Raw genomic sequence first — 15,863 nt, 5'->3', positions numbered from 1 at the left:
GCCTCTGCAGACCAAGGACCTTTGTTTGTTTTTTTTAATGTTTATTTTTGAGAGAGAGACAGTGTGCAAGCAGCGGAGGGACAAAGAGAGGGAGACACAGAATCCAAAGCAGGCTCCAGGCTCTGGGCTGTCAGCACAGAGCCCCATGCAAGGCTCGAACTCACGAGCTGTGAGACCAAGACCTGAGCCGAAGTCGGTCACCCAACTGACTGAGCCACCCAGGCGCCCCTTACCAAGGATGATTTTTAACAAAATTCTTGCTGAGAATTTCATGGAAAACACTGGCCGTGTGAATGCTTACCCAAATCTGAGAACAGGCTGGTGGTCATAAATTCTTAAGATGGCCATCCTTTTCTTCTCCACTGAAAAACAAGTTCTAACCAGGATATTTTCCTTAATTTTGCCCCCTCATTGAAAGGTTCTGTCACCTTTCAGCATTCTGAAATTTTGTGTCACATTTCAGTGTTCTTGGCTTCCCACTGGTGTATCAGTTATGACTTCCCTTCTCGCTCAGGCTTGAGGCTTTGTTTCCTGACAGCCGTTTTCTCACTCCATTCTCCTCCCCTGCACATAAGCCCACTTTGCTGGAGACTCATGAAAACAAAGCTTAGGCCACCAGCGATCAGCAATCTCCAGGGCAGTTGCTCACTTCTGCACAAAATTGCCTCTCAATTCACGTGTTCTCTGCCGTTTGGCCCCTAGACTTGCCCTATTATTGTTTCCTTAGCTTCTTTAGCTATGTATTATAAAAGCTAAATTTGGCAATTTTTCCAATATACTTCTATGTTTTGAACTAGACAGTTATTTTCAGGTTATTTATTCCTCATTTTGCCAAAAATAGAAGTCTCTCGAGAAACGTAGTTTACTTTGTCTTTTGTTTAATTTCAGTCTACTGCCTCCTTCTCTGGTCATACACTGCCTTTTTTCAAGAATGACTTTTGAGGGAGCTTATGAAACAAATATAACAAGTTAATAAGAATAACAGTAAAACCTTGATTTGCGAGTGTAATTCATTCCAGAAACATGCTTGTAATCCAAAGCACTTGTATATCAAAGTGAATTTCAAGAACCATTGACTCATTTGTGATCATGTTACATTCAGGATCATGTACTACTTGTATTGCAAGACATCGCTCATTTACCAAGTTAAAATTTATTAGAAATGTTCACTCATCTTGCAGAACGCTCACAGAACAAGTCACTCGCAATCCAAGGTTTTACTGTACTAGATGTGCTCAAAGTGGAGTAAAGGATTACCATTATTTGAATGAATACAGTTGCTATGATTTAATGGTTATAAAATATGGCTCCAGGGGCACCTAGGTGGTATAGTCGGTTAAGCAGCCCACTCTTGGTTTGGGCTCAGGTCATGATCTCATGGTTCATGAGTTGGATCCCTGAGAGGGGCTTTGTACTGACAATGCAGAGCCTGCTTGGGATTCTCTCTCTGTCTCTCTCTCTCTCAAAATAAGTAAACAAACTTTAAAATAAAATAAAGCTCTAAGTTTCCTGGTTTCTAAAGTGAAGAGGAAAATTGGACACGTTTTAACTAGGATTAAACAGTTAATTTAGACTGCTCAGGTATTTTTCCTGGTATCAGATTTTGAGAGGGAGGTCTTAAATGGGATATTGTACATGAGGTAATGTTCTGAAATCCTACGTGTCACCATCACCTGGTGACATTTTAAAAATACAAGTCCATCATCACCACCTCTTGCCCTAGAGATGTGGATTCAACATGATAGTTGGTTCTTAGAAATAGTTTGCCAGAATCATCTAGGGATATTTTTCTAGTGATCAGTTAGGTTTGGAAACAAGCAATATAGGTGGTACTTCAAGTAAGATCGTTGAAGTTGGTTTCAGTGACCTTTGACAACAACTGCAGAAGTGGCATTCATGGAAGAACTTTCATAAGAACTGTTTTTATCACAATCTTTGATAGAAACTGAAAGTGAAAATAAAATACACTTTTTTGGGGGCAGCTGGGTGGCTCAGTCAGTTAAGCGTCTGACTCTTGGTTTTGGCTTGGGTCATGATCTCATGGTTTGTGAGATCAAGCCCTGCGTCAGGCTCCTCGCTGACAGCACGGAGCCTCCTTGGGATTCTGTCTCTCCCTCTCTCTCAGTTCCGCCCCCCCCACTAAAATAAATAGTTTGAAAAATTTTTAAATACAATTTTTTCACTAAAGTTCTCAAGAAGCATCTAGTTCTAAGCAGTAGAATTTCCTAAAATCCTACTAGGGGGCATAATGGGCAAATGCACTCCAGATACCTGAATAAATTACCCAGTTTTCTAAGGAATCCTTTGATATTATCAAGTGAATGCTGTAGAATATCCACTAAAGATCAGTTTTTGTTGGTTACAGTTAAAAATCTCTTCTGAATGAGAGGTAGAGTATATGCATTTTTAAATGTAACTTGATTCAAGATAATAAACCATGCAGGCACATTTACTTGCCCTCCTATTTGAAAAGAGGAGACGAGCCTTTGAGATTTGCTTATTAAAAATTGTTATCTGATCCATTATTCCTATGTTAATAGCAGAATGCACATTGTGCAACTAGGGATTAGTCTGCTCTAGTTGCTGTTCACAGAATCAAAGATCAAAGGTCAATGAATGAGTAAACGATCTTTCTTTGTTCTAGACAGATTACCCCTCAAGGTGAAAAAGTACTGTCATCAAAGAATATGATGATATGACATTGAGCTGGCTTATTTTTTAAAAATAAAATACAATGCAAGCACTACCTTCAGAAAGCTAGCATTTACAACTGCACAAATAAAATGTGGATTTGGGTGTTTTTGTGTGCTCTTATTCTGCGTATATTTTCAAGTGACAGTTCTTTCATCCATTTGGAAAAACAAAACACAACCGGGTAGCCTTGAAGGAAAACAAAAAATTAAATGAAACTTAGATATTTAATATCTTCTGTGATTAGACTGAATATCTTTCTACAGAGATTAGAAAATCAAAAAGACCTTGTGAGGAAAAAATAAAAGACAATACGGTACGATTGGCATTTGTGCAAAGATAAATACTATGGCTACCTAAATTTATTTTTCAAAATGAACGTTATTTTTCCCTTTGTTTAGGAAAGTAAGTCTAAACCAACAACCTTGAAGCCGATAATTCTGAATGAAATTATTGAGGCCCACAAAGAAAAGGTGAGGGAGGTGATAATGAGAGAGAGCGTGGCACCTCTGGAGCACCTCAGATTCTACGACAAGTACAACTTTCTGATCACCAGAAAAGCCGAGCAAGATGTTGATGTTTTCCTTGAAGAAAATCATAATTATGAGAAAATAATACAAGAAATTCGCAAGTACCAAAAACTAATAGAGGAAATACAGTACACATCTAGAAAGGTGAATGATCCATTCTTGCACAGCTGTTCTTTGTAACGATCTTTTCCCAATTTCATTAGGATGTGTTTGTAGACCATGCAGTGAAAGAATCAGACCGTTACTCTCAACAGGGAAAATACTGCCTTTCTGTGTGCCAAACATGGCCGAGCCCTGCACAGGGCTCTTGTGCTTATAGGGCTGGAAGTCTAGTATTTCAAGCCTGACTTTTAAGTACTTACATGATTTGAGCCCTCAAAAATTCCAAGAAGTTACTTTTTTTTTTGCTGTAATGTTTATAAATCCTTTGGAAAATATGGTAATTACACCAAAATGTGATTGCTTCTGTTTAGTAAGAGACTGGTAATTTAAAATTTTCCTTTGTCCTTTTTTATAGTTTCCACATTTTCCACCCTAAGCACGCATTCCTGTTTTGTATAGAGCAAATATAGCATTTAAATCCCTTACTATCTATAGCATTTAAATCCCTTACTATCTATTTTGCAATAACTCGATTCTCCAAAGTTCGTATATCCATTTGTTGTCCTGAAATAGAATTGGCTTCCAAGATAACAAACTCTTGAAGGAGATTTACCCAGAAGATAGTTGTAAAATACAAATGAGCATTTAGAAAATCCTGCCTGCATCATAGTAAAAAAAAAAAAAAAACAAAACCACAAAAACTCAATCTTGTTAGATCATGCACACACAAAACCAATATTGTGAGAGAGGCAAAAGTGTGGGATTTTTTATTTCTTTTTATGTTTATTAAGCTTTTAATACTTATCATTGTAGACTATCCGTTTAGGAATGTTTGAAATGCGCTGTGAGGAATTAATCAGAGCTTTGGTGAAGCGAGCAGACATGATTTGTGGAAGACTTATAGCTAAAATGTTCAGAAATCATCAGGAAGTAAATACAAGGTATTTATGTGATATTGATTAGTTTTTTCAGGGGGATGTTAGATAGAACCAATTGTCATTCAAATAAAATTAGGGATTAGAACAGTGTCATCAGTGACCCTCCAAAAAGATAATGCCAAACTTATTTCTACTTGGTTTTGTTATTTTGTGACTATTATTATTTTTCACCACAAATGCGCCTTCCCGATTGTCTCAGTTAAGGGGGTATTAAAATGTACATTTTGTTTGTACATGTAAGATGGGTGTTATCTGACTTCACTAAGGGGAATAATAAGTTTGTATAATCAGTATACAAAATGGATTTTCAAAGTGGATTTACCCAGTAGTTGTCATGGGTCCTGATGGATCCTCAAATTTGGAACTTCATCTTACTGTAATTACTCTCCAAAGCTATGATAACTTGTTGTCTTAACTAAAACTTGTTGACTAACCTGGAGATTTTTAGGAAAACTGGCTCATGTTAAATAAACTCACAGAATGCTAAGATGTAAAGCAGAATACCTGTTGATTTAAGGCAAGAAGTAGAACTAGTCTTTCAACAACTGGTTTTAGTGTTGCTCTTGGAACCTCTTTTCTGGTATCAGTTTCGTGGAAAATCCTCCCCATCCCCACCAAATACTCAGAAATTTTGTAACAGTTACAGGATTAGAGGAAAAATTAGATCCTTGAAAAGAATATTCAGGTTGTGTAAAAGCCTGAAGGAAGCTTGTATTAGGCACAACAGTAGGTACTTATACTCTGAATATGAACAAATCTGCTGAAGGAAGTTACAATGTTGTAGAGGAAATAGACATACAACAAACCGATAAATTACAATAGGACTTGGTAAATATTGTAGTGAGCTACGGAAGTAGAACAGAGAAGGAAATGATGAAATTCTTTCACCGTGGAGGTTGGGGAAGAGAGGAAAATCAAGGGAAAGCTAGTTACAAAGAGGAAGAGACTATGTGAATTCATTTTGAAGGATGAGTAGTAGGAGTCTGCCAGGTGAACAATGTAAGTCAAAGAATTCCAGGTAGAAAAAGGTAACACGTAGAAGGGTGTGAGGTATGAAAATGGCATGGTATATTTTAACAACTAGGACTGATTTGTGTTCCTTTCACACTCTGAGGAAAGAGGACTTGTGTAGAGATTCTCCAGGAACTAGAATCCTATATTCAGCTGTAAAAGCACCTTTTCTTCTAAAAGTTGTGGAAGAATAGTGAAAATGTCTTTTACTTGTAGCTTTTCATGCTGAGTGAAATATTTATTTTAATTTCATAGCTATTTTCCCTGCCTCCAAACTGCCCTCTGAGCTCGTATCAGTTCTACTTCCCTTTTTTCTCCTAATACTACCTCTCACCACACTCATCTGATTTACAGAGGACGTACCCGGAATATTAGTGGAGCCATTAGATATGAATGCCTCAACTTCTTGCCTCTACATGTCTCAACTCACCTCTTTATGAACCCCTCATCCTTGTCTCTCTGCACTTTTCAGAGGGTAAGAGTCTATCACACCACTCAAAGTTCTTCTCTTTGCCTATGGGCTCAACCTCATTGCCCTCCATCCTTCTGGAGCTGGTTCGGCCAGTCATCCGTCTCCTCTGTATCTCACTTAAATCTCTCCTTTGCTGTGGCTTCTGCCTTTCAAACTTAAAATCGTGTTCAAAACCCTCTTTCGTCTTCCACCTCCTCCCCCCGACTTCAACCCAACCTCATCACCATGTTATTTCTCTCTCTTTCATCTCACAGCCAATCTTCTTGAAGAAATTTCTACACATTTTACCTGGACTTTTTTAGCTTCCATTACTTTTTTTTTTTTTTTTTTAACTTCACAGTAAGTTCATTATATTGGCCACAACCAAAATGAGTAGGAGATATTTGCGTATGACCAGAAGTTTCTGAACATATAGACCCATTTTAACCATTCCCTGCAAGTAGAGTGAATCACTCTCTGATTTAGTAACACCTTTTTGGTGTTATCTCAACTGAATCTCTGGTAAAGCTCCTAAAATTCTAGATTAGAAGTGATTGTTTATGGTCCTGTCTTTTATATAGTATTATGAACTGCTTGAGAATCATTATTATATCTTCTCTACTTCTCTATCTCTGTCACTTAATATTATAGTTGGGTATGCAATAGATGATCGTTAAACGTGTATTGAATGAGTATGGACACAAATTTGCTTTTAATTTTTTAGATCTCATACAGATAAGAGCATCTTTATTTTTCATGTAATGGCACATTTAAAAAAAAAAATTTAGTTAACATACAGTGCAATATTGGTTTCTGGAGTGGAATTCAGTGATTCATTGCCTACAAACAGCACTCAATGCTCATCACGACAAGTGCCCTCCTTAATACCCATCACCCATCTAGCCCACCCCCCAACCACCTTCTTCCATCAACCCTCAGTTTGTTCTCTATCATTAAGAGTCTGTTAGGGCTTGTTTCCTTTTTTTTTCCCTTCTTTTTCTCATTTCCATATGTTCATCTATCTTTCTTAAATTCTGCATATGAGTGACATCATATGGTATTTGTCTTTCTCTAACTGACTTATTTCACTTAGCATAATACACTCTAGCTCCACCCACATTGTTGCAAATGGGAAGATTTCTTTTTTTTTTCTTTTTTTGATGACTGAGTAGTATTTGCAATGGCACATTTATTTATTTTATTTTTTTTTAACGTTTCTTTATTTTATTTTTGGGACAGAGAGAGACAGAGCATGAACGGGGGAGGGGAAGAGAGAGAGGGAGACACAGAATCGGAAACAGGCTCCAGGCTCTGAGCCATCAGCCCAGAGCCTGACGCGGGGCTCGAACTCACGGACCGCGAGATCGTGACCTGGCTGAAGTCGGACGCTTAACCGACTGCGTCACCCAGGCGCCCCTGCAATGGCACATTTAAATAGTATATAGGGATGTATTTAGGAATAAAATTGAATTACATAAGATTAATTTTGTTTGATGTTTCAGATTATGTGATGAATTTGAGAAGATAGCTGAAAAAGCTCTTAGCACTCCTCCAAATACAGCAGAACTAATGGAAATGAAGGTATTATTTATAAACTTTTTATAGCCGTATGTGTATAAGTTAATTGTTTTTTCCCCAGCTGTTATTGTCAACATGATAATACAATAACAAGTCACTCCAAAAGTTAAGAGGCTTAAAATCATGCATTGTTTTGTTTTGTTATTCTTAGCTCATGAGTCTGAAGTTTGGTGATTCAGGCTGGGTACTCACAAGCCAGTTCTGGTAACGATTGGGTCACTCACTCAACTGCGTCAGCTAGTTCTCAGTTGGGTTGACTGGTGTAACTCTCTTTGGCAATTTGACTCTGCTCCACTTGTTTCTTACACTCCGGCAGGCTCACTGGGCATGTTCTCAAGGCATGGTGGAGACACAAAAACAAGTCCAGGTGTACGTGCTTTTCAAGTTGCTCTGGGTACCACATTAGCTAACATTTCATTGGCCAAAGCAGGTCACATGGCCACAGTCAGCCTGAGAAGACACCACAGGGCAGAGTTTTCACCACTGGGGGAAGTGAAATTTTGGAGCTCTTCGTGTAATTGAAATGCCATTGCACTTTCCGTTGAAATTCAAATTTTGATTGAAATCCTCCTCAGTGGAGGAGAATTTACATCTTGAGAATATTACATCTTAACATATGTTTCTACATTTATTTAGAACTGTAAACCTATCCTTCAATAAAGTATTGTAGTTTTCCTCATACAGGTGTAGCCCATTTCTTATGAAATCTGCCATAGCTGTATTTTCGTTTTTGTCATTAAGGAAAGTGTTGTAGGGCTGGTGTCCGCTGCAAATTTGCACTTTTACATTTGTTGCGGTGGTGGGGATTTGACTAACAGTTGTCTCCCCAGCTAGTCCAGAAAGTCTCTGAGGGCAGAGCCCCAGTCTGTTGACCCCGTCAGGTGCAGAATTTCCAGCACCTGGTATGATGTCAGGCACAGTAGTAGGTGCCCCCAAATGCTATTCTGAAAGAAGAGAGGATATTATCTGCTTTATCTCTCCCAGAAAACCATAACATTCTCTGGTTTTCTTTCTTTTTTTTTTTTTTAAATATTTGTTTGTTTTTGAGAGAGAGAGAGAGAGAGGGAGGGAGGGAAGGAGAGGGACAGAAAAGTGGAGGGGTAGAGAGAGGGGGAAGACACAGAATCTGAAGCAGACTCCTGGCTCTGAGCTGTCAGCAGAGCCCGATGCGGGACTGGAACTCACAAACTGAGAGATCATGATCTGAGCCAAAGTCGGACACTTAGCCCACTGAGCCACCTGGGCGCCCCTCTGGTTTTCTTTTCTTTTCTTTTTTTTTTTTTATAATGTTTACTCTTTGAGAGAGAGAGACAGACAGACAGATAGAGCACAAGCAGGAGAGGGGCAGAGAGAAAGGGAGATACAGAATCCCAAGCAGGCTCCAGGCTCTGAGCTGTCAGCACAGAGCCCGACGAGGGGCTCAAACTCACGGACCATGAGATCATGACCTGAGCCAAAGTCAGTTGCTCAACCGACTGAGCCACCCAGGTGCCCCATGGTTTTCTTTTTTATGTGTTGCCCAGTATTTGTATTTTTTTCCCCACTGCTGTTGTGAGGAGGTGCTTGGAACCAAAGAGAAGTAAACTGTCCTGCAGTCTCCTGTCTTGAACCAAAAGTCTACACTGCTAAGAAGTCTGTACGTATTAATGCAAAGCATCTCCACAGCCTCTTTTTTGACTTGAGCTGTTCATTAAAATGCCATTTGTAATTTTTATTTTCCTTCAGGCTTATATTCAGAAAGTAGAGACGACTGACATGGTTGAATTGGAACAGAGACTGGTGGATTCTAAAAACTGCCTTGCCTTCCTCATCGAGTGCACCAACTTCTCTCCAGCAGACATCAGGCTAAATAATAATGTTTTCCAATGGTATGGAAGAATGGATGAAATTTTTGATGAGCACAGGAAAATCATTAAAGAAAAAACAGAACAATATCAAGAAGGTCTTAAGGTTGGCATCATAGATATTTTAAATTATTTTCATTTTCTGGAAATGTTTAAGTTTTAACCTCTTACATAGCATTGTCAACTCTGTTTCACGGGGTCACATATATAAGCTTTCTCATATCATCAATTTTAGTAGAAGATGGTATACATACTGCATCGATATGGTATCCTTTCTTGATTTTCAAGGGCAAAAACTTCTAATATATTGCTCACAAATGACCATTAATAAAAATAGTGTTTATCTTATACAGCTTATAGCACTCTTTTGAGTTATTTTTACTGTGTAACATCAAAGCTCTTTTGGTGAAGAGCTTCATAGTCACTCAAACTCACCTCATAATTATGCCCAGAGTCTTTGCTCTGACATTCAGTGACTCTTACCATTTTGTGTGTCTTTCATAGAGGATGATTTGGGATGTCCCCTCGTCTACTTGTCCAGCTTCATTTTCTACCTTCTCCACTCCTTGTTCTTGACTTCTCAGCAACCCTGAGCAACTTTTAGGTCCCTGCCTTCCTACACCTCTCCTCTCTTGCACATTCTCTCCATTGGCTTGTGAGCACACAGCTGGCCCACACACGTTCTTGTCTATCTGTGTACCTGATTGACTTTTTCAGAATTCTGCTCAACCAGACCTCAATTCTGCCTCTCTGCTTCCATTACACTTTTAACACATCTCCACTGGACCAAGTACCTGATTGTTTATGTTATTATCGTCAGGTGCATCTCCCCAGTAGATGGTCAGCTCTTTGACAGCAGGGCTGTTTGATTTGTTCCTTTCCTCCATTTATACCCATGGGCCGGTGCAGTGCCTGACACACTACAACAGTGTGAGCACTCCATAGCTATTGTATCAATAAACAGTTTAGTATTTTCAGTTTCATTTCACAGATGAAGAAACGGAGGTTCCCAAAGTGGAGAGACTTGTGCCTGGTCAGCCAGGAGAGATGTCCTTTGATAGAAAGTCTAGCCTCTTCCTATCACATTACAGAAAATACAATTAATTCAGGGGATCGTTGTTTAGAGAATAATTGATAGGCTTAAACAAAAACCTTTATTTTAACCTGTAGTCTAGGGGCACCTGGGTGGCTCAGTTAGTTGAGCACTCGACTCTTGATTTTGGCTCAGGTCATGATCTTGTTGTTCCTGAGATTGAGCCCTGCATGTGGGCTCTGTGCTGAGTGTGGAGGCTGCCGGGGATTCTGTCTCTTTCTCTCTGCTCTTCTTCCACTTGCGTACGCGCACGCTTTCTCTCAAAAACAAAACAAAAAAAACAAAACTTAAAAACAACAAAAACAACAAAAACAACCTGTAGTCTATATTTCTGTTGTCCATTTAGGTCATTTCAGAATTTTCTAAACCTGTAGAAAACATCATGATAGTATTAGACAAAGAAGTTACACTATAATAGATTTTTTGGAAATTGCTAGGTGGCCCAGAATTATCTACACTTTGTTGTAAAGTTTACCATTCTAATTTTTTTTTTTAATGTTCATGTATTTTTGAGACAGAGGGAGACAGAGCGTGAGTGGGCGAGGGGCAGAGAGAGAGGGAGACACAGAATCTGAAACAGGCTCCAGGCTCTGAGCGGTCAGCACAGAGCTCGATGCGGGGCTCGAACTCACGAACCGTGAGATCATGACCTGAGCTGAAATCGGATGCTCAACTGACTGAGCCACCCAGGCGCCCCAAAGTTTACTATTCTGGAAACTACACATAATATTGATGAATTTCATCCTCTCATTTTCTTTCCCCAACTGAGCCAGCGCAGTAAAATTGCCATGAGCTAAAGAAGACAGAAATAAGCCTAGATAATCCATAAAATATAAAATCTATTTTTGAATAACCCAGATTTGACTTTGAATATTTTATTAAGAGGCATTTTTTTAAGAGCCATTTAATTTGGAGTGCCTTACCAGTGACAATTTTGTAATGAGCTTTTCTCATTACACAAAACAAACCTGTTTTATATTGGAAGGCTATAGTTTTTAGTTTTTAAAATCTGGATTTACTTACCTTGTCCTTGCACATTTCCTGTGAAAAAAGCCCATAGGACAAGGAAAATAACCTTGGAATATTTTGTTTTAGGATTGAAAGTTGAAAAACTACTGAATTCAGAACACAATTAAAGAAAGTCTGTCTTTTTCCATTGTTTATAAAAATGCCAGGGATCTCTTTATAGCCCTTAAAAAAGTGGAACTTTCTCTTAACCCCATACTTGATGATTATAAATTAAAAAATTCTTCTAAATCGTTTGTTAGCATACATTCTTTAGCATACTAAAGCATAATACCATTGTTTAACACATTCTTATTTTGTTGGTTAGAATTTCTTACACTGATAGTATAAGTTTAACTTTGTCTAATTTGTCAATTATAGGAACTCAATCCATTATTGTTAAATCTTTTTTTAAAAATTTTTTTAGCGTTTATTTATTTTTGAGACAGAGAGAGACAGAGCATGAATGGGGGAGGGGCAGAGAGAGAGGGAGACACAGAATCAGAAACAGGCTCCAGGCTCTGAGCCATCAGCCCAGAGCCCGAGGCGGGGCTCGAACTCATGGACCGCGAGATCGTGACCTGAGCTGAAGTCGGACGCTTAACCGACTGAGCCACCCAGGCGTCCCCATTATTTTTAAATCTTGACTGTTAAAAATTCTGCATGTTTTAGATCCCTGCCCTCTTCCAGATCATTCCTTTCTTTACATTTTGCCAGTGATAATAATTCTGATAATCCTTATAAATATTTAAATTTTCTTGGGATGCCTAGGGGTTTTGCCTTTAAAAAGTTGTAACAACAAATATTATTTGTACTAGTTACGGTGTGAACGGTTTGTGGAGGAATTGGAGAGTTATGCGAAACAGTCAGAAGAATTTTACTCCTTCGGAGACCTTCAGGATGTACAACGATACCTGAGAAAGGCTCAAACACTGAATGGAAAGTTGGATTTAGCAGCAGACAAGGTATAATTTTAAAATTTTTAAGAGGATGAATTAGTTGAAAAGAAAGAGCATTGAGTCTGTACCGTGTATTCACCTTTTAAAAATAGATTCAAGTATAAGTGTAACTACCTTTACAGAATAATATAAATGGCACAAATATCACTACACTGTACCCCTAAAACTAATATGATACGATAGGTTAACTCTACTGGAATTAAAATTTTAAAAAACAAATGACAAAAATAGATCTTACAGACAAGCTTCAAGGAGAAGCAGCTTTGTTTTTTTTCTTTTGATAGTTATAACATTCCAGTGGCCTTCATCTTTTATTTGAGAGATAGTTCTATCTCCATCTGCTTATTTTTAATTTTGTGTCATTTAATCATTTATATTATTTGCTAGCACCTGGTTACTACTTAAGTTTGCCTATCTTCACAGAAGCCAGTGTAGATTTGGTGGCCACGTTTTTAAATTAGGCCCATTACTTTCTCCCATCAAGCCACATTTTTCCCAATATTGCTGTGTCAGAAGTCAGCTTTCTCATCAGAAGAAGCTGGAGGGGGAAAAGTCATACCCTTTGCCAAATAAGATGTTTGAGATTTTTAATTGCATTTTTTTATAAAAAGGGGGAATATGAAAACAGACCATATTATGATGCTTTCCCGTTTTTCTTACATTGAAAGATTTTAGTATCAGTTCAGGGAATTAAATAGTTTATAATAGTCACAAATATGTAAACACATGTTGAGAAAAGAGAAACTGTAGTTTTAAAATTCTATAGCCACTGGAATTTTGGGTAACCTGTGTAATTTATATACCTAACTCACACTTTTCGATGCTATACATTTCTCCTCTAAACCACCCATATCCTCACATACTTCACTGCTAAACAAAAAGGAAATTAATGCTTTCTTGGCCTCTTCTTATCCTACACATCTTCAGACTCGTCTTCTCTATGTAAGCATCTATTCACCATGATCCCTTGCCTCTAAGTTGTAGCGTTGTAGCATTTTCAGCATATACTTTTCATTTATATTAAAGAGCTACTAATCCAAGACCTCTTTTCTACTGCCATATTTTACTGTTGAACAGTTACAACTGACTCCTGGGAGTTGGTATTTTGCAATATAGTACTTTTTTCCTCTGTTTTCCACAGTACCTGATACAATCCTATACATATTGAAAACACTTAAGTTCTTGTTCGTTAATAAATGATGCTCTATCCTCAATATATCTGGATGGGCAAAGATTTCTTTATATATGTTGTTATTATTTTAACTAACCTAACCAGATAGTGTTCTCTGGAAAATGTAGTAAAAAAGAAATAGAAAACAGAGATTACTGCTCAGTATTTCTGGATTATGGCCAGATTTAAGTTTAACTTTGGGGTTTAGTGAGGGTTTTGGGGTCATATTTCATAAAAAATATTTAAAAAATTAATACTGATTATCATTCACTTCCAGAATAATAAATCTAATATCTGTCATTCTAGATTGAGCAATTTAATGCTGAAGAAGAGGCATTTGGTTGGCTACCGTCAATATATCCTCAACGCAAAAAAATCCAAGATGGCTTGAACCCTTATCTTCGTCTTTATGAAACTGCTGTTGAATTTAGCAACAAGTACCGAGGATGGACTGAAGGACCATATCATAAGGTGAATCCAGACCAAGTAGAAATAGATGTTGGAAATTACTGGAGAGGACTATATAAACTGGAAAAAACCTTCCATGATTCTCCAAATGCGTTGGCAATGACAAAAAAAGTAAAAGCAAAGGTGGAAGATTTCAAGCAGCACATTCCTCTCATTCAAGTGATCTGTAATCCTGGTTTGCGCCCCAGGCACTGGCAGGCCATGTCCAATGTTGTTGGTTACCCACTGCAGCCAGCAGATGACTCCACCGTCTTCTCTTTTTTAGACATGAATTTGGAACCCTATTTAGATAGATTTGAAGGTATTAGTGAAGCAGCTAGCAAAGAATATTCTCTCGAAAAGGCCATGGACAAGATGACTAATGAGTGGGATGCAATGGAATTTGTCATTCTTCCTTATAGAGAAAGTGGGACATTTATTTTGTCATCAGTTGATGAAATTCAGATGTTGTTGGATGACCACATTATTAAAACACAAACTATGCGAGGATCTCCTTTCATTAAGCCTTACGAAAAACAAATAAGGTAACGTAATATTTATATGACGCGTCAATGTTGTTATCAAAATTGTAACTTGTAGGTAATATACAGTTCTTTTTGAAAATCGATTCTGCAGTTCATACTTAATATTTTAAATAGTAGTTTGTAAGGTTTGATAACCTTCTTTGCTTTTGGAATAGTACTTATTCCTTCGCTATGGTCTGTAGTCATAACAAAGGTAGTGGACAATCAGCCTCCAGATATTCATTTTTATTGCCTACGATCTGATCCTATATGTTTGACTCAAAAATCATTTCACATCTATGTACATAGTTTGTAGAACACATAAACTATGAAATTGAAGATAATGTCATTTTCCAAATATACTAATTAGGTTAGGGCAGATGATCCTTGAAAGTTGATTGTAATTTTCACTCCTGTACAAGATGGATGGCTGGGTAAGTGCAGACGTATGAATATTATGACTCTAGTCTGGAGTTTCAGGCATCTGACATGGATGATTATATTAAATCCTTGTCCTGTCCATTTTTAAAATTTTTGTGATTTGTATTAAGCAGTTTATATTTTACCTTAAAAATGAGAGTAAATCCTGGAGCACCTGGGTGGCTCAGTTGGTTGAGCATCCAACTCTTGATTTTGGTTCAGGTCATGATCTCATGGTTCATGAGTTCGAGCCCCATGTCAGGCTCTGGGGGATTTTCTTTCTCCCTCTCTCTCTGCCTTCCCCTGCTCATGTGTACATGCTCTCTCTCTCTCTCTCAAAATAAAGAAATAAACTTAAAAAATAAAAGTAAATCCAAATCAGACTACCATCTTCAGTGTGAATTTGTATGACAAGGGAAAGCTAACTGCTTGGTAGTATCTGCCTCTGGTTATTAATGAATTATCCTAAACTCGAGTATGCCCTGACTTTGGCCCAGTCACTCTGGTTGCTCTGCCTCCTACCTTGCTTGCTCCCAAATGTTCGTCAAGAATAATTTTTAAAACTACTCTAAAAGTGGGGCGTCTGGGTGGCTCAGTCGGTTAAGCATCTGACTTATGCTCAGGTCATGATCTCACAGTTCATGAGTTCAAGCCCTGCATTGGGCTTTGTGCTGACAGCTAAGAGCCTGGAGCCTGCTCAGATTCTGTCTCCCTCTCTCTCTGTTCCTCCCCCACTTGCACTCTGTCTCTCAAAAATAATAAAGATATGTTAAAAAAATAAAAAAAAACTACTCTAAAAGTGGCATATTCAGATTCTATTTTTAAGGACTCTACATGCGATCATTAGCTCATAGGAAATTTTCTGTATCCATCAGGGATTAGATGGAGAAAAAGGAAAGAACAACAGAAGGTAGAGGCATTCATTTCTTCTTATAAAAGGAGGTTAAACAAATTCATTGATAAATGTTGCAAGGAAGTACTTTAGAAAAGCATTTGATAATGCCCAGTGACTTTCAGAAACTTCTATTTATATATCTTTGTTTTAACAATCTAAAATTACAGATCACTAATTATAAATGATGAGTAATGTATTAATATA

At 37.9% G+C, this 15,863-nt stretch overlaps 1 protein-coding gene across 2 annotated transcripts in view; it reads left to right on the top strand.

Moving 5' to 3' along the window:
• Positions 1-15,863, top strand: part of DNAH7 (dynein axonemal heavy chain 7) — a 270,159-nt gene that overhangs the window by 51,661 nt on the left and 202,635 nt on the right. For both annotated transcript variants that reach the window (XM_030328070.1, XM_030328069.1), the window contains 6 exons: positions 3,093-3,365; positions 4,137-4,264; positions 7,226-7,304; positions 9,027-9,251; positions 12,062-12,208; positions 13,680-14,365. In XM_030328070.1, the coding sequence (XP_030183930.1) occupies positions 3,093-3,365; positions 4,137-4,264; positions 7,226-7,304; positions 9,027-9,251; positions 12,062-12,208; positions 13,680-14,365 (1,538 nt within the window). The remainder of the gene's footprint in view (positions 1-3,092; positions 3,366-4,136; positions 4,265-7,225; positions 7,305-9,026; positions 9,252-12,061; positions 12,209-13,679; positions 14,366-15,863) is intronic.

The sequence above is a fragment of the Lynx canadensis genome, chromosome C1 (genome assembly GCF_007474595.2).
Source record: "Lynx canadensis isolate LIC74 chromosome C1, mLynCan4.pri.v2, whole genome shotgun sequence".
Taxonomy (NCBI): domain Eukaryota; kingdom Metazoa; phylum Chordata; class Mammalia; order Carnivora; family Felidae; genus Lynx; species Lynx canadensis.
This window is presented reverse-complemented; position numbering and strand designations above follow the sequence as displayed.